The 27,800-nt window shown below is 34.8% G+C and overlaps 1 protein-coding gene across 1 annotated transcript; it reads left to right on the top strand.

The window, feature by feature from the left end:
- Window positions 1–2: 2 nt before the first annotated feature.
- LOC128220209 (DNA excision repair protein ERCC-5-like) lies at window positions 3–27,127 on the top strand. Its single transcript, XM_052928498.1, has 17 exons — window positions 3–122; window positions 1,106–1,210; window positions 2,142–2,317; window positions 2,961–3,166; window positions 3,622–3,691; window positions 4,104–4,247; window positions 5,310–6,471; window positions 6,990–7,111; window positions 9,195–9,628; window positions 10,129–10,222; window positions 10,509–10,628; window positions 11,071–11,258; window positions 12,460–12,572; window positions 13,046–13,195; window positions 17,320–17,425; window positions 22,042–22,123; window positions 22,882–27,127. The coding sequence occupies exons 2-17, from the start codon at window positions 1,123–1,125 to the stop codon at window positions 24,481–24,483; spliced, it is 4,857 nt and encodes a 1,618-aa protein (XP_052784458.1). The 5' UTR covers window positions 3–122; window positions 1,106–1,122; the 3' UTR covers window positions 24,484–27,127.
- Window positions 27,128–27,800: the final 673 nt, after the last annotated feature.

The following is a 27,800-nucleotide window of genomic DNA, read 5'->3' as shown; positions in this document are numbered from 1 at the left end:
TACTTGTGAAAATTGCAAAATCGTTGCACGGGCTTTTGCTTTGCGCAATTGTTTTCAAATTTGATCCGCATTCGATTTACAAACGATTGACAACTGGTTTAAAGACGCCAGAAGTGTTTAAGGTTTGTTTATAAACCGTTGTTTTCTCATTTCCCCTGTTTACTACCACATTTTTGTGTTGTTCATTGTTTTTATAATATCAAATATCACGAAATTATGTGACCAGGAGCGACGGTTACATCCTACCATTACTACGCCTTGTACATTTCTATCTATAGACCAAAAAACATCAAAATTTAAGATCTTTTCGAGCGAATGCAGACTATGACAACCGTACATATTTGCACATTTTACCTTCATTATAAGCCAGTTAAAAGGTGATTTATGTGATTATTTAGAAAAATCTCTACAGTCTACGCTTGAAAAATTCACATTATCTATCTCTGTTTAATGTCAACTCCTCTTCTGAGTGTTACTGACATGAACAGTCTGCAGGAGTGTAGCTAGCCCTCTATTCATTTGGATTCATATTTGTGCTAGTGGGATATGGGGGCATGCACCCTCGGAAAACTATGTGCATTCTGGGTGTTCTGAGGTGCTTTATTTAGTACTGGCAAATTCAATCATGTACGCTTATTGCAACTTTGGCTGGTTCTTTATGATTTTTTTTGTTAGAATCAAGTGGATTCAGCAGTGTATAGGCAGCGACGCGCCTGATCCAGTTGTTATATTATCTCCGATTTCACCTCCACTCAATGTTTTAATCTCCACAGGTTCATAGATATTTAATTTTATGTATAAAGTATTATAATGAGAAACAAACTACCAGTGTCAGGCTTGGTAATATAATTGAGCACATCCTCTGCACCCCAGTGTATTCATAACCCAAATTCATTTATAATTTCTTCATTTACATACATGGAGGCTGCCATATTTGCATACTTGGGACCTCAAGTGTATTCATAACCTATATGATATAGGTTATGAATATGCTGGGTGCAGAGGATGTCATATAGGCTATGAATACCCTGGGGTGCTGAAGAGGAATGGAGCACTAAAATAGTATAAAGAAATGGGATGCTCAGAAGGTTGGTCTGTGTTTCAGGCTTTGGAGAGTGAGCCATGGGGGTGCATGGTCTGTGGCAGCTGCTGGGCTCCACTGGAAAACCTGTGCCGCTCGAGTCACTTGAAGGAAAAATACTTGCCATTGGTATGTTTTTTTTCATTTTATTACAGGGTTACTTTATTAATGCTCCATCATTGTGCAGGCATATACAGGATCATTGCCATCGGGAGGTACCGGTATTTTGACAAACATGATTGTAAGCAATATAATAAACACTATCAAATAATATTCTAAATTCAAATGTTTTCGGTAAATACATAGCCTGTTGTTTTTTTCAGCATGTTATAGGAACCACAAAATTATTTTTGTTTGGCTCTTATTAATGTTGAATGTTCATAATACAGACGGTGTTGAACACCATTAATCCCAAGTTGTAGGGACCCAACAAGTTACTTCAGAAAAGCGGTGTTTAGGATTAACAATTTTTTGCAAATAACAACCTTCGCGAATTATAGATGATGTGAAATACTCAGTCTTGATAATTGCAATGTCGGTTACACGTTACGAATACAATACACTCAGTTTGAGTTATCTTTCGTATATAAAAATATTTGTTGATTTATTGTTTAATAATTGACAAATAATTCGTTACTATACTTTTATTAAAACAACATAAAACATTTAAAACAAAATGACAGCACATGTATGAATCTGATGTCATTTTTGAATGATATATTCAGATTGTGTTAACCAGCAATTATATTCTACATCACCAAAATGAATCATCTCAAGCCGATGCCTGACTGCATTCGCAGTAAGGTGTGAAAAACTATGACACGATCACTCAGGTTCAAATTAAGAATTGATATATAGGTGTGAAATACCAAATCGGGACTGTAATTTTTACTTCGGAATAGCAATTATTTCGGAAGAGCGATTTCGGATTAAAGACCTAAAATTTAGTTAAACAAAGAAGGAGTAAAATTGGGACCGAAAAATAAATTCCAAATAGGGATAATTTCTGATAAACGGTGTTCGGAATAGCAGTGTTCAACTGTTATGTACATAACTGCAGATGTGAGTGTATGGCTTCACCAGCTGTCGAAGGGTATGCGTGATGGCGCAGGAAACCCTCTCCCACACGCCCACCTCCACGGTCTCTTCACCCGTATCTGTAAGCTCCTGTACTACCGGATCAAGCCTGTGTTTGTGTTTGATGGCGGGGTTCCCATGTTGAAGAAGCAGACACTGGTGAGTTTGATGTTCTGACACCAATTTCTCGCACAATCATAAGTCCCTTATGCGCATATTTTGTTTTCATATATTTTGTGTTAAGTTTTATTTTCAAGTGCTCTGAAACTTTTTAAGAAATTCTGTATTATAATCACACTTAACTTTTTTTATTTTGTAAAACGAAGCTTAAATTGGTAATTTGGTATAATGAAATAAATGTTTGATACACTAGAGATTTTTTAATAAATTTGAGCAAGATTTCTGTAGAAATTTTATATTTTCTGAACTGAAAGTAAATAGAGTTGATTATATTAGTGGATGTCAAATACTAGTTAGTATACTGAATATAAATTGTGTAATACACAATTCCATATTTGGAATATTGACGGCCGTCATTTGGTTAATCATGTGACTTGTCACCCGAATTATTTAAATATTAATTTTTGATGAAAATTGAAAGAATGAAGTTAACACATGTACGTGGGTGTTTTGAGGAAGTTTGCAGAGTTTTAACATAAAAAGAATAAATGTTATTTAACATGTTTGAAATTTTTGGACATTAAGTTCAATACAATATACCTTGGTGGTGGAACACTTCATATAAATTTCAGGTATCCACTTACTATTTCTTGTGTAATTATGTCTGTCATCATTTTCACAGGCTGCACGCCGTGGGAAGCGCGAGGAGGCAGAGCAGGCGAGCATCCAGATGCAGCAGAAGATTCTGACCAATCTGATCCGTAGTCAGGCTCTCCAGGAAGCTTGTGGCGGAGGAGACATACCAATCCTTCCTCCTCAAGTGAAGAATGCCAGGGCAAAGAAGGACGCTATGTTTGAGTTGCCTCCCCTGCCTGAGTCTTCAAAAGTGTGAGTTGTGACTTTTTTTATAGATTTTTGAACATTTCAAACAGATCAGTAAAAGAGGCTGAGTTATATTCAAGATTTGTGTTTGATTTTTACCAGGTTTTCAACAAAAAACAGGTTTAGAAATAAAACTGGAATGAGGATGTTGTTGGGCGAGTGGGTGGATTGATTGGTTGGCATCAAACGTTGGTTTCCGCCCAATTACTTTAGTTAGCATTGATGGATAGTGATGAAACTTAATGTGTCGGTAGCTTATGTAAAAAGCTAGCACGGGATTGCTTTTAAGGGGATTGGGGTCAAGGTTATAAAAATATAAAATTTGTTTCCAGCGAACTACTTCAGTTAGGATTGATGAATAGTAATGATTATTAGTGTGTAGATAGCTTATGTGTAGATCTAGTTTGTTAAATTTATAAAATAAGATTTTTGAATGTATTTTATTCTTGAACTGTTGACAGATTCCTGTCCCAGAAGAGTGCTGATGATGACACATTTGCTGACAGACAGGAGCTCAGGGAGATGGTGGAGGTACATGTGTTTACAGTCCTTGAATATAATCTTGATTAAAGCATCTTTAGTTTCTTTATATCTTTTGAAGTAGTTTTTGCCCCTTGTGAAAGATATGGTTCACTGATTGCTTCCCTTTATGTGTGAGGGCCTTTTTTGTTGTATAGAAAATATATTATTGTCGTTGAAGTTTTTAAATTCCACAAATAAATGGTCATAAAGAACATTTAGGTATACTCCATGTACATAATTATTTAAATTTGTAAAACACCCCAAAAACTCCAAGGAAATAAGATCATTTTGGCAAAATACTGGAAAAAAAATGTTTCATGGATCAATTGTCAATTGACATGGACTTCATGGCTACTGGAGCTGACATTCATGTCCCTGTTTTATAGAACTGTATTCAGTCTACTCATATATTTTCCATCAGGATGAGTATCAAGACCTACAATCAATCGACGTGGATTCACCAGACTTCAAGGCGCTACCACTGGAGCTTCAACACGAAATCATCAAGGACATACGCCTCTCCAGAAAAAACTACAACCTTTCCAAGATCGTTGAACTGCCGGAAGTAATATTGTTTGCTTGATGATATATATATATACACTTCTAAATTTTAATTGTGACTTAATTTACATATACACCACAACAAGCAGAAGTATGTGATATTGACAGGGCTGATTAATCAGAACTTTGTGAAAGTTAGCAACATTGTTAACTTCGTCATTGTTAAAATGGGTTCATATATTTTATTCAAACAAGTTCAGTTGAAATAGTAGTTTAAAATCTTATTTAAATGAAAACTATCAGAGTAGTTAAGATTTGAAAGTTAACAATGATGATGTTAACAACTTTGTTTACTCCGAAGCTCTGAACAATCGGCTAAGTGAGAATATGCTATTGGGAAGGAAGTTGTTGAAGTTAGCTGTGACTGTAAAAAAAAATGCTGGCATGTGTTGACATGTTTATTAGAAGGTCAAAGATTCTTTAAAGTTTATTTACCATTTGTTTTTAAAATGTAAAATATATTTGAATTGATGCCAAAATCTGACAAATTACAAAAAAAATGAACAAGAAGACCCATTTCTGCATGTCACTGCTCATGTACTTAAACATTTTTAATTTGATCAAATACATATAAGTTTAAATAAATGTTTATTTGATAACTTATTGAATGAATTTTGTAATTATGCCAAAAGTAGGATAATGTGTGTGTGTGGTACTGGACCATTTCTTTTTTGGGGGTTGTAAGGTTGGAATTTTGCACAATTTTTTTTATGATGCTTATATATTGGAATTAATATATATAAGTTAATAAGACTATCATTAGTTAAAACTGGAGCCCACAAATCCCCTCATAATAAGATTTTACTGCAAAAACTTTAAATCTTAAACATAACTCAAAAACTGTTAATAATACATTAAACATGAGACATAACTCACATGTAATAAGGCCCTATGTTTAAGATTTAAGGTTTTGCAGTAAAATCTTATAATGAGGGGATTTGTGGGCTCCAGTTTTATATGTATCACTCTAGTTCTGATAATTACTGCATTATGGTCATGTGTATAAACTGAGAAATCCAGTTAAGGGCGTGTCCAAGGGGTTATAATTCAAAAGAATATTTTTTAGGACTCGAAAGATTTCTCCTCGTACCAGCTATCAAAGCTGGTAAAACACAACCGTCTGAACACTCGTCTAGATGACATACAGCGGGACCTGAACCAGCGCCAGACACGAACCCTTGCCCATCAGTACGGAGCAACCTTCCATGATGACCATGATGTGTACTCTGCTAAGCTCGCCTCGGATGACTCCGCCCACTACTTCCTAGCCAAGAGAAATCTGCTGAGGAAGAAAGAAGTAAAGGAGGAGGGTAGTGTGGGGATTAAAGCCAGTAAAGATGAAGGACAATCCAGTAAGGTAGCAAAAGGTTTTGTGGATAAACTAGTAGAATCCGATGATGAGTCAGAGGATGAGATAACAGAACTCGCTGATGGTTGGGAAAAGTCAAAACCAAGTTTGAGTTTAAGGGCTAAATCAACCCAAGGTTTAAAGTCTGATACAGAACAAGGTGTTAGGCGAAGAACAGATTCAAATAATAGTAAGAGTAAAGCAGGTTTAAGTGATGACAGGCCGAGGTTCAAACCAGTAATTGAAATAGAGTCAGGGTCAGATTCAGACAGTGAAATGACTGATTTACAAGGTAATGAGTTTATGAAATATGATGCCTCTGTAGATGATGATCGTGATCTCCAGCAGGCAATTGAACAATCACTGAGAGACAAGAACACACAGGGAGATATTGCTGTGATAGATGAATTGTCTGATGAGAGAATTGAGAGCAGGGCTAAAACTAATGCAACAAAATGTGGCAATAGTCTGAATGATATTAGTAAGCACAAAGAGAAAGCAGTTATCATTCTTAGAAGTGAAAAGGGAGGTGATGATATTGAAACGCAAGATAAACCAGTTCCAAAAGGAAGGAGTTTTAACATTTCCAAACAAGATCTAAAAGCGAACAACACTTCTGAAAGTAAAGGCAATAGTATTAATCTGGACAAGAGCCCGAAATCGGGTATACAAATGTCCCGATCTTATGCAACAAGATCATCAATACTGAAGCGTAAAATAGCAAACACATCTGACCGATCAGATGGCAGTGACAAGGCGGGGAAGAGGGTGAAGATCGTGGTCTCGTCATCAGATGAGGAGGTGGTGGATATGGATACTGCTGGTGCTGGGAAACCTGGGACAAGGATACGGGTGTCCGAATCTGAGTCTGACTCTGAAGGTAGGTTTGTTCTTAAGTGCCGCAGTTTCATTTAAGATTAATCTCACAGTTCTGAACATGTCACACTTATTATATATTTATTTTATAATTGGTGAAGGTGGTCTTAGAATAAAACATTTAATCTTTTGTGTGGTTTAACTTTAAAAAATCAGTTGTTGTAACCACTTGAGCCAAAAAAATGCTGAATGAATACTGAGTGTATGATATTTTCAGCTGATAAACTCACCAAACTGGCTGATGATTGACATAAAATAAACTACTCGTCCGACATGGTTTCTCCCAGCTGTGTACTCGTCCAAATATATCTCCATATTGTACAGAACAAAGTTAAATAACCTTTAATCAAACAAACCACTGGAGAGATTTACTAGTCACATGATAACCCTTGACAAAAACAAACTTAGTTTTGGATACAAGGAATTAGTTTGAGGGCTCCTAATCTGATTTGGTGTCATATCAATTAGGGGTGAGTGACCTCTGAGGTACATATTAACTACCATATTTTGATGTCATTTCAGATGATTTTATTGAGGTTAAGGTGGACCTGAGGCATGCTGCTGAGGACGAACTGTTCCCAGCCAGCTTGTTTCAGTTTCAAGAAGAAACCGCGGAGAATAAACTCCCTGATGGCCTGTCTAAGGTACGTTGTATTATACATGTATAAGGTGGTGGTTCAAATTCATCGTTTTATCGAGGGGTACCATTTTAATCTATGAAATGCAAAACTTTATATATTATGATCTTTAAAAAATGATCAGTGTCGGGCATACTTTGTCCACCAGCATCAACATTTTAAACATGAAAAATCTTTATCTCTGAATCTTTTTTGTAAACCTTAGTTAAAAAGATAATTTTCATAATATGCATATCCTATTAGATCTCTGAGCTGTGCCATTCAACTGACTTATTAAAATGTCAGCTCCCGATGCTCTTGCATTACACGATGTGCATACCACATGGTTAAAATGTCAAATTAAAACAAAAACTTGTAACGATAAACTGCCTTATTGCTGAACCATTCAGAGCTGAAATTTGGCATCATTCCAATTGGTAAAATTTGCGGGGGGGGGGGGACCCCAAAACCATTACTGTATGAAAGAATTGATGCATTTTTATACCCCCGACAAACAAAGTTTGAAGGGGGTATATTGGAGTCACCCTGTGGTCCGTCGGTCCGTCGGTTTGTCGGTCGGTCCGTTGCAATTTACCTTGTCCAGAGCATAACTTAAAAACTACTGGATGGAATTGGATTAAACTTCATACAATGGTAGAGCATAATGAGAGGAAGTGCAGTGTACAATAACCATAACTCTGTTCTTGCTTATTACTGAGTTATTGCCCTTTGTTACTTTTTTTGTCCGGAGTATAACTTGAAAAGTACTGGATGGGATTCATTGGAACTTCATACAATGGTAAAGCACAATGAGAGGAAGTGCAGTGTTCAAGAACCATAACTCTACTTTAGCTTATTGCCCTTTATTTGTTTTTTTTGCTGTTAAATATTTTTCCAGACATTAACATGCAAACTACTAGATGGAATTTATTAAAACTTAATACAATGGTAAAGCACAATGAGAGGAAGTGCAGGGCACAAGAACCATAACTCTATTTCAGCTAATTACAGAGTTACTGCCCTTTGTTACTTTTTTCTTGTCCGGAGCATAACTTGAAAACTATTGGATGGAATTTAATAAAACTTCATACAGTGATAGATTATAATATGAGGGAGTGCTTTGTACAGGAACCGCAATTCTATTTCAGCTTATTACAGAGTAACTGCCCTTTGTTACTTTTTCTTGTCCGGAGCATAACTTGAAAACTATTGGATGGAATTTAATAAAACTTCATACAGTGATAGATCATAATGAGAGGAAGTGCAGTGTACAGGAACCACAATTCTGTTTCAGCCAATTACAGAGTTATTGCCCTTTGTTACTTTTTTCTTGTCCGGAGCATAACTTGAAAACTACCGGATAAAATGTAATAAAAGTTTATACAATGATCCAGCACAATGAGAAGGAGTTCAGTGTACAAGAATCATTACACTATTTTAGCAAATTACAGAGTTATTGCTTTTTTCTGTGTTTTTTTGTCAAACTTTTGTCTGGACAGTAACTTGAAAACTACTAGATGGAATTTCATAAAACCTCATACAATGATAAATTATAATGATTGGTGGCGTTCGGAGGTATTAATCACCTTCAGTGATAGCTCTAGTTAAAGAAAATTACTATAGTTTTAATCTTTTCTGTTTTTTTTTTTTTGAAAGCATGTTTCTTGTTCATTTTATGCAAAATTGGATTTAAGTCAAAATGACACATTTTCACTGTCAAAAAATCCATTCTCCGTTTCAAAAATGATATGAGGAAAAACTCTTGTAGAAAAATGTCTCAACTACCCATCGAAAAACTGTAAACATTATTAGATAAAATGACATGGTATACACACCTTGATATGGCCTAAAAAACAATTTGTTTGGGTTACAAAAAACACACAAAAAGTGTGTGTTTTAATTGTCTAGTTTAAAACACTTAAAGGTTTATGGAAAGATTACTTGAACACCGTTCTCCAATGATGACAATAACTTTCTAACAAAAAGACTTTAAAAAAAAAGCCTACCTACCCTTTCTTTTTTTGAAAAGGATGTAAAACTTACCTAACCATTTGTTCTGGCCTAAGTAAATGTCATGGAATTTAGACAACTGTCTTTGTATGACATTCAGGTTGCATATGATGAGAAAGACACTACAGAAGCCAAGTCCATGAACAAAAATCTTGCAAAGAAACCAGACAATGATGAGAAACCACTCCAGAAGCTACAAAACACAGCAAGTGAAGTAAAAAACATTGAAAACACCAATATGGATACTACCACTATACCCAACATTGACATTCCTAAAGCTGTTGAAAGTGAGCCTACAATTGTTAACTCCTCAAGCGACAACTCTGATGAAGAGATGCTTGATTCTAGAGGTGAGTTGAAAGCAGATGAAGAAAAGTCTGTCAGGGAGAGAAGTGAGTTTGGATCATTGGTCGAGGAGGTTGAAGAACAGGTTGCTAGGGAGAGAAGCGAGTCAGAATCGTCGGTCGAGGACGTTGAAGAACAGGTACCCGAAACAATGGAAACACAAACTGGAGACATCTTTGGAGAGAACAGGTAGGAATACATTCTTGTATGGTATGATAATTCACTAGTACATTTACATGAGAAAATATTAAATTTTGTTTCTATTTAAGTATGCACTCTCATGCTCATTTATTAAATGATGAAATATAACTGTTCTCAGTACAGTGTTTTGGTCTAGGAGGATGTAATGGACTTGAGTGGATTGTTGCAGATTTGGATTACACCAGTCTCAAGTAATATTTGCAAAATTCCACAAGAGTCGAAAACTCTATACTAATATCCCTTTTATTACATGCATTACTTGTTTAAAATACCTAAAAGGGGCATTATAATATAATTTATGGATTTCTATGATGCCCTATTTTATTTACAAAACCAGTTTGAAACTGCTGTTTTCATTTGTCTATTTCTTCAATAACCAGTCTGGTGTAAATGAAGCCAATCTACAGGATGGTGTAAGCAGTCAATTCGCTAATAAAGAGAGGTTGGTGGGGATGCAGATTGTTGACAGTTTCCGTGTTGTATTTCAGTAACCAGTCTAGTGTGAGTGGAGCCAGTCTGCAGGACAGTGTAACCAGTCAAGATGTGCCTGACCTTGTCAGACAGTATGAGTGCCTCAGAGAGGTGGGTGGGGCTGTAATAACTTAAATATTTGGCAGCCATGATGATTATGTTTTGCTTACACATTTTGAAACTCTTGTTACACTAGATGACTAGAAGGTTTTCTTGAAATATTTTTAAATATGCCTGAAATTGAGAAATGAAAGGAGTGTTAATATATATAATATATAACACATTTGATGATAATTTGCTTAAATGTAACAATGAGGTCACAAAAAGATCTGCATTAAGACTGGACAAGTCAGATTATGAATGCTAAAATTATAAAGGACTATATCGTTTATTTCAGAACAAAGTTCGAGCTCTGCGTGAGGACCTTGTGAAGGAGGCGACACAACTTAGGCAGGACCAGGGTCGCCAGGAGAGACTTGCTGCCTCCATCACTGACCAGATGAATTCTGAAGCCCAGGTTTGTAGAAAGTGCTTCTCTTGTGCTATGAATTTCATAGATTGTTGAGGAATTCCTGCAGCGGAGCGGTGTTTATCCAATAGGGGGTGAGGCCTGGAACACTACCGATTAATGTTGTGCTTCCTTTAGATATATATTGGGTAAATCCTTGACCAGATTTTCAATTAGAGAATTTATCCCATTTGTTCAAAAATGTTGTGAAATAATTTTAATTTCAGTGAGGGCTTAAATTAGAAATTAGTGTTTTCTGACCTGAAATTTTGTGAGGTTTTCAGAACGCTTCCGATATTATAGACCCTTATTAAATGCAGATTTTAACCCGCTTAAACAAAACTTAACTGGATTGAAAAAACACGTGTGTAGATTGTATCGATGAAAACAATTGAAAAAGTTTTGAAAAATTGGGGCCTATGTTTTACAATAGTCTTGTTTCCATTAAAAGGAGCTGCTACAGCTTTTTGGTATTCCCTACATTGTGAGCCCGGGGGAGGCTGAGGCCCAGTGTGCCTTCCTGGAGGTGGCAGGTCTCACTCATGGAACCATTACTGATGACAGCGACATCTGGCTTTTTGGCGGGAAATGTGTGTTTAAGAACTTTTTCAACCAGAAGAAATTTGTTGAGTGCTTCAAGTGAGTTCATTTTTAAAACTGTCTTGCTTGATCCATTATACAATGAAAACTACAGGGCCCAACCCCAGTAGTGGAAAATTAAAAAATAAACCATACATGCCATATCCTCCGGCGGGGGGGAAAATCCCCTGGAATTTCTACCCATCCCCTGGTCCCCCGCCGGGGGATCCATATCCCCTGAAATTAATTTTTTTTATTTTTTTTTAAAAACTTGCTTAAGGTTGACAGTGGAAAGCATCAATAATATTATGAGTGTGAAATTCCATGAACGACCATGATGACTTAGTCCAAAAATTATTATAATTTGAATGTATTTCTGTATTTATTCTTATATTATAAATGCAGATATTGCGCAAATTTTCGTCGCGTAAAAATCCCCTGGTATAATATCAAAATCCCCTGGAATTCAGACCAAAATCCCCTGGGAAGCCTCTCAGAAATATGGCATGTATGAATAAACCCCATTTAGAGGCTCAAGCCAAGGGCCCAATTTACATTGAACTTGTGACACAAAGGTATAAACACCACAAACACGAATAAGAAACACCATGGACAGACCACACACACACACATCAAACTACATTTACTGATAAATGATGGGATTTCCGCCAATAGTCAGTGAAACATGAGTTCACTGGAACACAACTCTACTGCCGTGCCATCTTTGCAAATTGAAAGGTTGTTAGTTCTGCAACTGTGTTCTTTTCAGATTGTCTGTTTAACCAAACAAAATCGTCTATTTAACAAAATTGTCTGTTTAACCAAACGAAATTGTCTATTTAACAAAACAAAATTATCTGTTTAACCAAACAAAATTGTCTATTGAACAAAACAAATTGTTTATTTAACCAAACCAAATTGTCTATTTAACAAACAAAATTGTCTATTTTATCAAACAAAATTGTCTATTTAACCAAACAAAATTGTCTATTTTATCAAAGTTGTCTATTTAACCAAACAAGATTGCCATAGATTGAAACCTATTCAAGGTTCTTATATGAAACTTAGTACTGTTATCAAAAAGAACGATACGCACATGTTTAGTAAGTTTCATGACTCTGGCTTAATAATTTGCCAAAATAATCACTGCAGTTGACAGAAAAAAAGATAAGTATTGGCATCCATTTTTGATGCACTTTTTTAACTCCGTTTTTCTTTCTCACTCAAGGTTGTTACATTTCTTTCATATTTCTTTCCCTAGAGATGTGAACATCACCTCCCAACTGGGTTTGGTTCGCCACTCACTCATCAACCTGGCCCTGCTGTGTGGCAGTGATTATACGGAGGGGATCAAGGGGGTCGGGCCCGTACTGGGTAGGTGGTCGGTGAGGCAGCTCATAAAAGATGTTTTATCGAAGATAAGCGCCTGCTTGTAAGCTTTTCGCTGATAGAATATTTACCGGGTTTGATTAGAATCCATTTTTTTTGCATGGCAGGGCTTGTTGCAGTTTCTTTTTAAGCAAAATTAAAATGTGAAGTTTCTTTGCCGAATAAAATGAAAACTTAAGGCTTTTATATTACTTTAGCCATCTCAAGGCCATATATAATTTGGTTTTCACCATGGCAAATGATGTTATCTTCTTCATTGCTTTTATATTTTTTTATCTATGTTAAGGCCAAAAATACTAAATTTCACATGATATGATATTTAATTGAAAACATTTTTAATCGTATGTTTTTTTTAGAATTGTTGATTCTGTGTCAAGGAATTCTGTGATATGAGGAATGAAGAGCATGTTCTTTTCTACTTTCAACGTCATTTCCATATTCATCCTTGTTTATTTTAGGTTTGGAGATCTTGGGCGAGTTTCCCGGTTGTGGGTTCGAGGGTTTGGCCAAGTTCCGTTCTTGGTGGGAGAGGGCTCAGCAATCTCTCACTATTCCAAAGTATGAATCAAAACTCAAGGCAAAACTGAGGCAACTAGATCTAAGATCAGGTGAGTTAATTATAGCACTCTGAGGTCGGCCTCTGCCTAAGTACAATTTCAAACATAACTTCAGCATCATAACCTAAGGTTAGGTAAGTTACTGTGTGCAGGAGGATTGGCCTGGAAACCCCCATATGCAAGTATTAGGCTTTACTCACTGCTAAACAAAGGCAATTACATAGAACATCAGGTGAGTAACAAAGTTACATGGTGCAGATATTTTACACAAGACTAAACTGAGGTCACTACATCTGAGGTCAGGTGAGTTACTATGAATTGTAAGATCCTTAAGTTGTTCCTTCTAGTAAAAGTTCTAAGTCACTGCTAAATTTATGGACTTGACCTCAAATCTGTTAAGTTGTTGGGACTTTACCCTAGATTGACTTAGTTGTTGGAACATGACCTCAGATCAGCTAAATTTTTGGGACTTGTCCTCAGATCAGCAAAATGGTTGGGACTTGACCTCAGATCAGCTAAATTTTTGGGACTTGACCTCAGATCAGCAAAATGGTTGGGACTTGACCTCAGATGTACTAAATGGTTGGGACTTGACCTCAGATCACCTAAATTGTTGGGACTTGACCTCAGATAAACCAAATGGTTGGGACTTGACCGCAGATCAGCTTAATGGTTAGGGAATTTACCTCAGATCAGCAAAAATGTCGGGCCTTGACCTCCGATCAGCTAAATGGTTGGAACTTGACCTCAGATCAGCTAAATAGTTAGGGAATTTATCTCAGATCAGCTAAATTGGTTGGGGACTTGACCTCAGATCAGCTAAATAGTTGGGGAATTGACCTCAGATCAGCTTAATGGTTGGGACTTGACCTCAGATCAGCTAATTGGTTAGGACTTGACCTCAGATCAGCTAAATGGTTGGGGACTTGACTTCAGATCAGCTAAATTGTTGTGAATTGACCTCAGGATCATATACTTATCACCTCCCGTGCTTTTGTATCAAACATGTAAAATTCTTCTGTAATCATTTTGGCTGGGGATATTGCAGTCTGTGACGAATTCTTGTCTATTTGCACGTCCTCTCTATATTTTTGTATCTGCTCTATTATTTCTGGATTGAAATCTATTATTTTAAAATCACTAGACAGAAATCCTCTACATTTTTTTTTAAGTGTTGGTGTTTCAGTCAACCATCCACTCCTTTCGTTAAACAGTTGAAACTCGTTAGCTCGATATTGCCATGCTTGTTGGCTGGAACTGGATGTTAGAACCGATATTGTCTTACTCTTTGTAAGCATTCCCACTTGGCTGTATATTCGCAAGGTTTGAAGTATTTTGGCCAGTACCTGGGATATAAAGCCAATGGGCTTCTACTGTAAATATATTGTTGAAAAAATTTATTCTTCAATGTGGAGCATATATAGTTTCTTACATTAGCCTTGTTTAACTCATTTGCAGCTAAAGGTAAAAAGGAATATCCTTCAATCAGTGTTCTGCCAAGGACGCGCCCTTGCGCCATTGGCGCAGAAACAATCAGGATGGCGCAACGAAATACCTGTAGATGGGTTCTCAAAACTTAGTAAAAACCTCACAGATGAATAGGCTATCACCAGAGGTTGTGGATGACCTGCTCATAAAATTATAGAGGGGGGAGATTATTTAAACAAAATCAATTATTTGTGGTTCTATCCAATATTTGAGAATACTGATGTCATGTGGATGTTACACCATGTATATAATGGGTAAATAAAACACTCATTTACAAGTTTTCTTTTTTCCCTGGCAAAGGTCATGGCCCTTCACTTTTGAAAATGGCTCCTAATTTTCATGACTGCTGGGCCATTCGGCCCCATCTTTTTCAATCCTTGGCAGAACACTGCTTCAATAGAGCATCCTGAGGATGGATGTATGTTAAAACTGCCCTCTCACAGATTGTACATCAGACAACGCGAAAACTTTTTCTTCTTCACAGGACATTAGGACAGGTAAACACTGAAAGTTTACCTGTCGCACCAAATTTTTACCTGTCGCAATGTTACAAACAGTATTCAGTTACATCAGTCTAAACCTTGATTTAAAGCCTCTTTTTAAAATAAGTTTTGTAATTCCCCATTATAACAGGTTTAGATCTTTTTGGTTAGATTTGTCCAACAGTACTATAATAAATTACAAAAAAAGCTAAACATATGTAAAAAAATCAATATTCGGATCTTATGTCATAATTTTTTTCTTCCCTTGCCTCCCCAAAAAAACTCATTCGTCTACCCATGGAACAGCTAGATCTTACTCTTTTAATTCATCTTTAAATTAAAGATACAGTACGGTTATAAAATGTAACGAATTGTACTACAAGTCAAACTCAGACACAACATTTATGCAAAAACGAAAGTAGAGTTCTTGTTATTGACAATGTTAAACAGAGCGGAAAGAAAGTCAGCTCGGTATTTAAATTAACACGATTGCCGGGAACCACTTCGCCGAAAATAAATACATACAGAATTTTGTAATTTCCGAACATTTCCGTAAAATGAAAGTATTAGATTACGAGCTTAAATCGGAACCTTACGCGTTTTATCGGCTTTTACGGAAGCATGTCGAAACGGGATTTAAAAATAGTGATACACGGATTAACACGCTGAATAATCATGATATAATAGTTAAAAATACCTCTGAACATTTATTTAGAAACTGAAAGTAAATTTTCCGAAAATTAAATGGTGCTGACTGTATTTTTTCACCGGACATTGTGACCGACCAAAACAAAAGTTTCGTCAGTCAAAATGAAAATATACCGGACATGTCCGACTGTCCGACGGACATTCGCATTGTCTGGTACATTTGGACAACTTTAATTTTTAGCTCACCTGAGCACAAAGTGCTCAAGGTGAGCTATTGTTATCGCCGTGTCCGTCGTCGTCGTCCGTCATCAACAATTTGATTGTTAACACTCTAGAGGTCACAATTTGGGCACAATCTTAATGAAATTTGGTCAGAATGTTACCCTCATAAAAATCTTGGACCAGTTTGATATTGTGTCATCTGGGGTTAAAAACTAGGTCACCAGGTCAAATTAAAGGAAAAGCTTGTTAACACTATAGAGGTGACATTTATGACAGTATCTTCAGGAAACTTGGTCAGAATGTTAATATTAATAATCTCTAGGTCAAGTTCGAATCTGGGTCATGTGCGGTTAAAAACTAGGTCACCAGGTCAAATTTATGGAAAAGCTTGTTAACAATCTAGAGGTCACATTTATAAATGTTTCTTCATGAAAGTTGGTCAGAATGTTTATATTAATAATCTCTAAGTCAAGTTTAAATCTGTGTCATGTCTGGTCAAAAACTAGGTCATAAGGTCAAATTTAAGGAAAAGCTTGTTAACACTTTAGAGGTCACATTTATAACTGTATCTTCATGAAAGTTGGTCAGAATGTTTATATTAATAATCTCTAAGTCAAGTTTGAATCTGTGGTCAAAAACTAGGTCACCAGGTCAAATAATAGGAAAAGCATGTTAACACTCTGGAGGCCACATTTATGACCATATGTTCATGGAACTTGATCAGAATGTTATTCTTGATGATCTTAAGGTAGAGTTTGAAACTGGGTAATCAGAGGTCAAAAACCAGGCCACTAGGTCAATTTATAGAAAAACACTGTAGAGGTTACATTCTCTCTTTGATCACCATGAAACTATGTCAGAATGTTTGTGTTTATGAAGCTATGTCACACTTGAATTGGATCAGGTGAGCGATACAGGGCCTTCAGGGCCCTTTTGTTTTATTTTTTGTCTTGGAACGAGCCAATTGTTGCAAAAATCCATGTAAACCAGTTATATAAGATGGCTGACAAAAAATTGCTCGCAGATTTATATATTTAAGTTAAAAAATTTATGCATTTTCTTAAACCATTAGTAACGTTTTCAATTTTCGAATGGAAATATGCAAATCTAGGATATGATCCTTTGTCAGCAATCTTTTATCATTGGTTTGCAGATATTTATGCAAAAATTTGCTCTTTCCAAGACAAAAAAAAAAAAGTTGTAAAAATGGTATGTGAGAGTGCAGCTTTAAAGGGAAAGCCCTTATTGTTTAACAATTGTAGCCCTAATTGTTTAAATGGTGGAAAGATATTATAGCATCACAATGTCAGTCCATGATATGCCGTATGATTTCAGATTTCCCCAGTCCAGTGGTTGTGGAGGCATATTTGAAGCCGACAGTGGATGAGTCTACAGAGAGGTTTTCATGGTCGCTACCGAATCCTGATCAACTGAGAGAATATCCTTTATCTCTAATCATAAAAAAATACCAAGTGCTCCAGATACACAATATGTTTGCATATTAATTACCCAATCCAAATCACAGAAAAATGCATTTGAATATTTTTAGTTGTATAAGCAAAATAAAGAAAACAGTGGTAAATGCAGTTGTTGAAAGAACGTAGCGTATCACATTTATGCATTCATCACATATTCTACTAGTCTTTACAATTGATCAATCAAAATAGCAAGAATCCTACGGATGTTAATGATATTGATTCATACTTTAAAGCAGAAACAGTTGTTTTAGTATATACTTAACTAACATAAGTATTTATCAAAAATTTGTTAACTTTGTAAAAAATCAATGTGAAAATTCCCAATGCCAAGGACATATTGAGTCATTCTCAAAATACTGAAAAGACAACATGCTTTAAAGCTGTACTCTCACAGATTGACATTGACATTTTTTTTAATTTTGTCTTGGAACAAGTTAATTTATGCGAAAATGCATATATCCAGTCATATTAGACTGCTGTCAAAAACAGATCTTGGATTTTTATGTTTTAGTTAAAAAATTGATGTTTTATGGTTTTTTTTTAAACTGTTAGTAACTGTTTAAGCCATAAAACATTCGTTTTCGACGGAAATAAGAAAATATGTGATCTGATCTTTTATCAGCAGTCTTTAATCACTGGGGTGCAGATATTTACGCAAAAATTGGCTCATTCCAAGACAAAAAATAAAAACGTCAAAACGGTAAATCTGTGAGAGTGCAACTTTATGACGGCAGTCTGCCCATTGTATGGAAAAAGCGCATGCTAGACAGCTATTCTGAATTGTGTATTAAATCATAAAAAGTTATGGAGTCAAATAATATGTATAATAAGTGACAAGCTGTTTCAATATAATTTGCATAACCACACACAAAGGTTGAAAGCTGTAGTTCATTTTTAGCTCGACTATTCGAAGAATAGGTTGGCTATACTACTCGCCCCAGCGTCGGCTTCGGAGTCCTGTTAAGTTTTAGGGCAAGTTGGGATTTTCACTTTTAAGTCCAATACCTTTCATTCAATTGAGGTAATACTTCACACAGTTGTTTAGGGCCATCACATGATAAGGTTAGATAACTCCATATTATTTTTTACACAGATTATGGCCCCTGATTGACTATGAAACTTAGGTTAAAAGTTTTAGGGCAGGTTGGGATATTTATAAATAACTTCTATACCCTTTGTTCAATTGACTTAATACTTCACACAGTTGTTCAGAACCATCACACAATGAGGTTACATAACTCCATATTATCCTTTAATACAAGTTATTGCCCCTGATTGACTTGGGTTAAAGTTTTAGGGCAGGTTAAAGTTTAAGGCAAGTTGGGATTTTCACTTTAAACTCCAATACCATTCATTCAATTGACTTAATACTTCACACAGTTGTTCAGAGCCATCACATAATGAGGTTAGATAACTCCATATTATCTTTTATACAAATTATGGCCCCTGATTGACAATGGAACTTAGGTTAAAGTTTTAGGGCAGGTTGGGATATTTATTAATATCTTCTATACCCTTCATTCAATTGACTTAATACTTGACACAATTGTTCAGGACCATCACCCAATGAGGTTACATAACCCCATATCCTTAATACAAGTTATAGCCCCTGATTGACTTGGGTTAAAGTTTTAGGCAAGTAAAAGGGCAAGTTGGGATTTTAATAAAAAACTTCTATACCTTTCATTCAACGCACTTAATAAAATTCAAAATTATTTACGACCATCTTACAACAAGACACATAACTCCAAATAACTTACAAATTATGTCCCTTGAATTTTTTTTTTTTTTTTTAAATTCTTTTGACAGGCACATTTTTAATCAGTTTTTTACCAAGGGAAAACAAGGAGGGCTATACTATATGGCCCTTGATTTTTTTTATTTTATTTTATTTTAATTTCTTTTGAAAGGCATATTTGTATATTCTTTAACACATTTTCATAATGGGAAATCAAGTTATTTGAATGACTTGCGTTATTTTTCAGGTGGTGGGAGGGCAGCATCAATGTTAGTTAGGTTTGACATAAATAGACCAAACTTAATATTACATTGTTATTGTATTCACTTCTAAGTCAAAGCGGCGAAGTCGAGTGCGCTGTCTTAAGACAGCTCTTGTTGTTGAAGTTATAGAAGTCCGCAATTAAATGGTTTAAGATAATATTTGAGTATTTTAAACTTACATAAGTTTTTATCAAGGATTCCAAATTTTGTGAAAATTTGCAATGCACAGGATATGTCATTTTCCCTAAATACCAAAAGATTATCTGCTTAAATATTTTTTTACATTCTGCTGATTGTTTGAAAAAGCAGCAAGCCAGATATTTATTCTGCCTTTTGTATGGAATCAGATGAAGTTTTGAAGTCGAATAATATGTGTTTTTCTGTCAGAAGAATGTCTAGCTGTTTCAATACATATTTGCATAACCTCATTCAAAAGTTTAAAGATGTACATGTAGTTCATTTTTGATGAAGTTATAAAAGCCTGCAAATAAATGGTTTAAAATAATATTTGAGAATATTTAACTTATTTAAGTATAATTTATCAAGGATTCCAAATTTTGTGAAAATTCGCATTGCACAGGGTATCAGTCATTTTCCCTAAATACTAAAAGATAACCTGCTTTAAATAAATTTACATTCTTCTCATTGTTAAACTGGAAAAACAGCAAGCTAGACAGTCATAATTCTGCCTTTTTGTATTGAATCAGATGAAGTTAAGGAGTCATTTAATAAACACTCAAAAGTTGAAAAATATTTGAGTATATTTAACTTGAATAAGTATTTATCAAGGATTCCAAACTTTGTGAGGGTTATTCTGCCTTTTGTATGGAATGTGATGAAGTTTTGGAGTCGAATAGTATGTGTTTTCCAATCAGCACAATATTAAACAAGCTGTTTCAATGTATATTTGCAAAACCAAACTCAAAAGTTGAAAAAAGTTTTGTTTTTATTAGCCTGCAAATACATGGTTTTAAGGAGTTTTGTAAAAATTTGCAATGCCAAGGATGTCATTCATTTTCCCTAAATACTGAAAACGCAACATGCTTTAATTATTTTTGCATTCTGCCAATTGTTCGATGGAAAAAAACAACCAGAATGCTAGACAATTATTCTGCCTTCTGTTTGGAATCAGATAAAGTTAAATTGGGGTCGAATAATGTGTGTCTCGTAGTCAGCATGTTGACAAGCTGTTTCAACATATATTTGCATGAGCACACACAAAGTTTTAAGACGTAGTTCATTTTTGATGAAGTTAAAAAAGTCCACAAATAAATTATTTTAAAGCTGCACTCTCACAGATTGAACGTTTGGACAACTTTTTTATTTTTTGTCATGAAACAAGCCAATCGAAAATCCATGGAAACCAGTTATACAAGACTGCTAACAAAAAAAAACAGATCTCAGATCTTAATATTTAAGTGCATAAATTGATGTTTTATGCATTTTTAAACCGTTAGTAGCGGTTTAAGCCATTAACCATTATTTTTCGAACGGAAATATGAAGATCTGCGATCTGATCTTTTGTCAGCATTCTTATATCACTGGTTTGCAGATATTTTCGCAAAAATTTGCTCTTTCCAAGACAAAAAATACAAAAGTTGTACAAATGGTATATCTGTGGGAGTGCAGCTTTGAATAATATTTAAGGAAAAATTTAACTTACATAAGTATATATCAGGGCTTCCAAATTTTGTGAAAATTCACAATGCACAGAATATGTCATTTTCCCTAAATACCAAAAGATTATCTGCTTTAATAATATTTACATTCTGCCGATTTTTGGAAAAAGCAGCAAGCCAGAAAGTTATTCTGCCTTTTGTATGGAATCAGATGAAGTTTTGAAGTGGAATAATTTATGTGTTGGTCTGAGTGAGTAAGAAGGTTGACAAACTGTTTCATTATATATTTGCATAACCGCACTCAAAAGTTGACATAATTTATTATGTAGTTCATTGTTGTTGAAGTTATAAAAGCTAAAAAAATAAATGGTTTAAAAGATTGCTTGAGTATATTTAACTTGCATGAGTATTTATCAATAATTCCAAACTTCGTATTGTCAAGGATATCAGTCATTATTTTTTAAATACTGAAAACGCAACCTGCTTTTATAATTATTGCATTCTGCCGCGTGTTTGGTTGAAAAAAAGCAAGCTAGACAGTTATTCTGACTTTTGTGTTGAATCTGATGAAGTTTTGAAGTCCAATAATGAGTGTCTCGAGGTCAGCGTGTTGACAAGCTGTTTCAATATATATTTGCATAACCGCACTCAAAAGAGATGAAATCTTTTGCAATGTTAATTATCCATATACGACGATGACATTGGTTCTGTATATAATAAAGGTACTCTGTTTTATAACTTGCCAACGAACAGTAATGATTCAAGGGCCCTATTCTATAACCAACTTCAAGCTAACTTAAGTTTTAAAGTAAAATCTGAGTGTTTTGACTGGACTCTAAATATAACTGGCCAATAGACCAAATGGAATCTCTGAGGCATATCTTAGGATAAGAATAATATTAAATATTACCAGGTTTCTACATGATGTTTTTTTCTGGACCTTAACCACAGTTCACATACACAGCAAGTAAGCTAGGCTGGGATAGAAGCAAGACGGACGAAAATCTGCTGCCAGTTTTGAAACGACTGGCCGAAAAACAGGTAAACAATTATTATCTTTAATTTTCATTTTTTTTTAAGTTTGTTAATGAAGTTAGCTTAAGCAAATTTTAAGTAATCCGTGGACAGTACTTAAAGGCAGTCAAACATATTTTAAAAAATTTCATCAAGATAACTATGCTGCAGAAAATGTATGATGAATCATTATAATAAAACAAAAATCCCAGGACAAATTTGGCCAAATTCTACACACTTGACCACAATCATTACAATGTTCTTGTTGTGTTTCAAAAAATGTCATCATTAAATTTTGACAAAAACAATGTACGATTAATTAAACAATTTTTTTACAAATTCAATTAATTGCTCTACCTCTCGTGTCCAACCTGAAAATAAATCTGAAATAACGGTTGCTCCCTCCAGGGGGCGCCAACAAGACTTTTTTGGTTTGGATAATTGTTTTTATTGGTAAACTGTGCAAAACTGATGTTTTTAGGGCATAACATACCTTTTGGGATAAAAAATATGGGGGTCAAATACACTTTGACCCTGAATTATATAGTAAATTATTATACTAGACATTGTGGTCCATGATGCCAAAACCATTTTACTGGTTATTGCTACAGTTTTATGAAGGTGTTTAGATTAATACAATGCCAGATTTAATTCATTTCATCACGACTACCATTCATTTATCCTCAGTAAAAATTGGTTCCTATCTTTAAGCTTAATATTTGTGTATGGGTCGGAGGTTTTTGTACAATAAACTTTTAATTAGGCGGATTTTCAATTGTTTTCAGGGTCAAAGAAGTATAAGTTCGTTCTTCCAACCTGAGGTTTACATACAGCCGGCCAAGACAAAGAGTAAGAGAGTGCTGAGTGTAGTGGAGAAGATAAAAAATCCAGCACCAGTCAAGGACTCAATTGTGGATGATGATGCTAATGGTGCAGACAAAACAGACAAATCAAGTGCTAAGGAGAAAAAGCCATCAACAAGAGGAACTAGAAACAAGAAAACAGAGAATAAAATTGATGCCGAGATGGACTTAATTGTAGATGAAGATGATGTTAATGATGTAGACAAAGCAGACAAATCAAGTGCTAAGGAGAAAAAACCACCAGCAAGAAGAACTAGGAAGAAGAAAATAGAGAATAATGTTGATGCTGAGAAGGATAATGGAAACATAGTGAATGACGACCCTATGACCAAAGTAATAAGTATAAAACATGGATCACTAAGACAAAATACTAAAACTAAGGGTAGTGTATCTCATATAATAGACACTGATAAACAGCCTACAAATAATCAAAGGGAAACAAGAAGTTCCAGAAGTGGGGAAAAACAAAAGGGTCAACTTGAAGGTGCTGGGAAATTAGAACTGAATGCTAGACAACAGAAAGGTTTTGATAAAGCTCAAGATGAAGTAAAGAATGTTAAGACTCCATCCTTTTCAGAGACATCAGATTCTGACAGTGATTCTGATTCTGAGTTTGATTCAGACTTCTCTGATCCTGAACTGGGTGTTGTAAATAGTGGTGTCTCTGTTGATGAGATTCTTAAACTGAAGATGGGAGATGATACTGGTGATGTAGTTATGAAAGATCATGGAAGTTCTAATCTACAAATTCGGGTGTTTGAAAAGAGATGTCAAGTAGCTGAACTGCTTGGTTTGGAAAAAGGATCATTCAAAGAGAGTGACATTGAAATATTAGATAAGGAAGAATCTGCAGTAGAAGAAAATGGTAAAGATATAAGAAGTGATATGCATACCGCAGAGGATATGCCTGAAGAAATAAGAAGTGCTATGCATACCACAGAGGAAATGCCTGAAGAAGGCAACACTAAAGTTGATTATTCAATGGAGGGAGGATTTGTTAAAGAAGAGGCTGATTACAAAATACATGATACTGTTCATCAGGGAGAACAATCAGAAGTTTTCTGCACACAAGAAAAACAATGTGACACAAAAATTATTGACCATGATGCTGTAGTTGAGTATAAAAATGGAACAAAATCTCTAGACAATAATACTGCTCTGTGTGTTCCTGAAAAATCAACATCTGATATTAAAAATGATATTAAGAAGGAACCAGATGATGTTAAAACTGTTGAATCAAACACATCCACAAACTCTGAACCACAGAGGCGACAATCTCAGAGAAAACGATCATCACGGAAAGAAGTCTCAATCTACACAGAAAACCCTCTGCAGCCCATCGTGAAGGGCGTCCCTTGGAAAGATACAGGCAGGAGTAAACGTAGAGGTCCAACAGGGAAGGGTTCAAGTAAGAATAAGTGTACAAAACTACCCAAGGAAATTGTTACAAAAAATGACCGCAAGGCCAGAGTTAAAGGTCCCAATTTTGGCTGTGTGAATCTCTCAGAGAGTGATTCTGATTAAATTTATACATCTAGCTAGATCAGTTGCCATATTTGTAATAGCCATAATAAGGTCCACTATTTAATTTGGTATATATCTGTGATATATTTATATATTTTTTGCTTTTTTGAATGTTCTCTTTCAATCTGTATTGATATTTATAATTATTTTTAATAATCAACTATTAATGCAGGTTTGCTCAGGTATTTTAATGTAATACTATTTCACAAAAATTTGGACCCAAAATGCGCAATTAAAAAAATTAAATTAACAAGTCATTATTGAGTTACCGATATGTTTTAATGCAGTTTTATTCTCATAATAGATCTTCAGACTCAGGTTCTCAAAGCAGTCTTTGGTTTGTTTCTTTGTTTGAAATGTGCTATGATTAATTCATAATTTTTGGCATTCTTTTGCTTTTTGCTTTTTAGCAATTCTTATGGCCCAGGATCCGTATTACAGAAGCATCTTAAGTAAAGATGTTTTTAACATATTTTAACTTTTAAGTGTAAAATTTGGAATTCTGATATTTCTTCAAAAAAGTATTCTGCAAAATAAATTTATCATTTTTAAAAGCTTAAATGTCCAAATATTAATTGCAGAATATACACTAAGCATAACACTTTCTAACTGTGAAGTAAATCATTTCAGGAAATTGTTGAATTTAAGGAAAAGGTGCAATTTAACCTTAGATGCTTCTGTTATATGGCCCGTGGACCCATTAGAAAAGGTTAAAAACACTGCTTACAATGTACTTATTCAAAACATCTAGTTAGAAATAGGTTTACTATATGTGTTACACATGTGTTTTAAATCTTGCATGACTTGATTAGAATTTAGAGCAAAACACCTTTTTTTATGTGATTTTAAGTCTTAAAGCCTTTCTATTTCCAGTGATTTTTTTTGGAAATATTTTTACCGCCTGTGCCTTGCAAATTGGGAAAAAAATCCAGATTGGAAAAAAATACAAAATCAGATCAAAATAGCAAATATAATGGCAAATACACATGTTTTCACCTTTTTATGCATACTTTATTCTGTGAAAGAGTTAATTTTGTCAAGGTTTTGTTTATTTATCAAGAAATTCATTGCTTTTTTATTCACTAACATAATGTGCATTTATCAAATTGGGAAAAAATTCTAATTCTTTGGGAAAAAATGGACATTTTTTCGCGAAGGGAAACAGGCTTTAGAAGGCAGTAAATTGCGCCAAAAAAAACACTGATTTCATACACGATTTATAGTAAAATAACTTCCAATGTTTCAATTTCATGTGAGAAATAAGTAGATCTACTTTATTTTGATGGAATCCTGGAATTTGAATACATGTAGTTAAATTGTTAATTCAATCAGACGAAAGGTCATGATCTTGCTTTAAGGTTTTAAATTAGTTTAAACATATTTATTTTACAACGATTGTGAAACAAATTATTACAACATTATATTAATCACTCTCGTTGGCACGATTTTACGCGAGAGTGTGGTCTTGTGATGTGGGGGAAACCGGAGAACCTGGAGGAAACCTACTTGTCCGGCTTGGTGACCACAAACCAAACTCACATGCACCCAGGCCGGGAATCGAACCCGGGTCGCCTAGGTGAGAAGCGAGTGCACTAACCGGACAACCAATGTAAGGTCTTATGGTCACATTTCTGAATGATCACTGTTTCCAAAATTGCTATTTTTGGTTCAGTCGATAAGAAGTATGTAGAACTGATAGTTTAGTGTTCATTTGGATTTTTTTTCTTTTTAAATGAGTACATATATATTAAGGCGACAACAATGTAAATAATACACAAATTGATTGACAAAAGTCCTTTCCTGAGGAAAAGTGTTCTAGAAGGTGAACTGACCTGTGAGTGAACCTTATGTTTTTATAGCAAAGGAATATAAGGACAATTGCATAAGGAATATTAGGACATAATTTTACTAGATTAATTGCTAGTTTGGTGTTTAAAACAGGAGATAACGGTCTCAGGCCTAGATATTCGTCGAGGGTCGTGCTCCTCCATAACATACTGTCATACTGACATTGTCAGTCGAGTGGCACATTTATATATATCTGCTTCTTCAGCAACTCTATGTATACATAGGTCTTCTTCTCTTTCACTCGGTATACTGCCCATCTTCTACATTTTTGTGTTCCGTACATGTTTTTTTTTAGTCTGCATGCAAACAAACAAAAAATGTTGATTTTTATAAAATCAGATTTGATCACATCATAACACCTCATGAAGTCTTAAAAACAATTTCATTTATGCATATTCTTAACAATTTTTATCAAATGCCTGACATTTTGGTGCTTAGAGCATGGTGCTCATGTATGTTCTCTAATGTTCTTACCTGACAGAGCCATCTTTGTTGTGTTGAATTTCCCTTTCCGAATGATTGTTGTTTTCAATTGCTGCTATGAGGTTTCTCATATGGTACACTGGTGGGAGTAGGAGAACCAGTTTGTACTGATAGGGGTACTAGTCATCCTTGGAAATGAATCTGCTTTGTTAATGACAAACGGAACTCTTGAGGAATCAGTTGCAAATGTTAAAGACAAATTGTAAATATTGTACTCTTCTTAGTTTAATCACCTTTTTGACATGCAGAATAAGTACTATAACAAATATTAAAATAAGAAATCCAATAGTGGCAGCAAGGGATGTTACTGAAAATGGAAGAAAGGAAAAAAACATATAATTTCATATATGGGAATATAATTTCACATATGGGAATGTAATTAATGCAAATGTAAACATAAAGTTGTCTTTTACCCTAAGTACAGTCAGTTCTATCATCCACTCTACTACAAACGGTTTCTTCCTGTTAAATACACAGTATGAAAATCCCTTCATTTCATAAAGGGTCATTATACATACTGGGTGAGTGCACTTAAGACTACTATAATATGAATCTGGTAAGACAACTTTATTTTTAGTGTTATAAATTCAATATGGAGGTAGTGGTTGGTTTATATATATCTTCATAAGTACTATTTGCTCTATCAAAACTATAATGTTTATAGCGACGTGCATTAGAAGGTTTAGGATTTAGATAAGTTGGTTCGTGCATTGGTTCCTGCATTGGTTGAAGTTCTAGGACTGATGGGGGATACGTTTTTTTTGGTTTCCTTTAAATGATATTCCCTGTAACACGCCAATTGTTTTGATTAATCATGAATCTTTTTCTTTTAAATATTTTAAACAAACAACACACTAATATAGATATATTAAATGTTAAAGACAAACTAAGAAAAGCAATTAAAATTTTATTTGTACCTATCAATGTTTCTGCAGTTGTTGATGCTATTGTTGGCGGAGTTGTCTTTGCTGCGGGTGAAGTTGTTG

The sequence above is a fragment of the Mya arenaria genome, chromosome 15, assembly GCF_026914265.1.
Source record: "Mya arenaria isolate MELC-2E11 chromosome 15, ASM2691426v1".
NCBI classification, from domain to species: Eukaryota; Metazoa; Mollusca; class Bivalvia; order Myida; family Myidae; genus Mya; species Mya arenaria.
This window is presented reverse-complemented; position numbering and strand designations above follow the sequence as displayed.

Coding starts and splice junctions, on each gene's coding strand:
- LOC128220209 (XM_052928498.1), top strand. CDS start 1,123: ATGGGGGTGCATGGTCTGTGGCAGCTGCTGGGCTCCACTGGAAAACCT. Junction 2,318..2,960: donor TGTTGAAGAAGCAGACACTG/GTGAGTTTGATG, acceptor TCATTTTCACAG/GCTGCACGCCGTGGGAAGCG. Junction 13,196..17,319: donor GCAACTAGATCTAAGATCAG/GTGAGTTAATTA, acceptor GTATGATTTCAG/ATTTCCCCAGTCCAGTGGTT.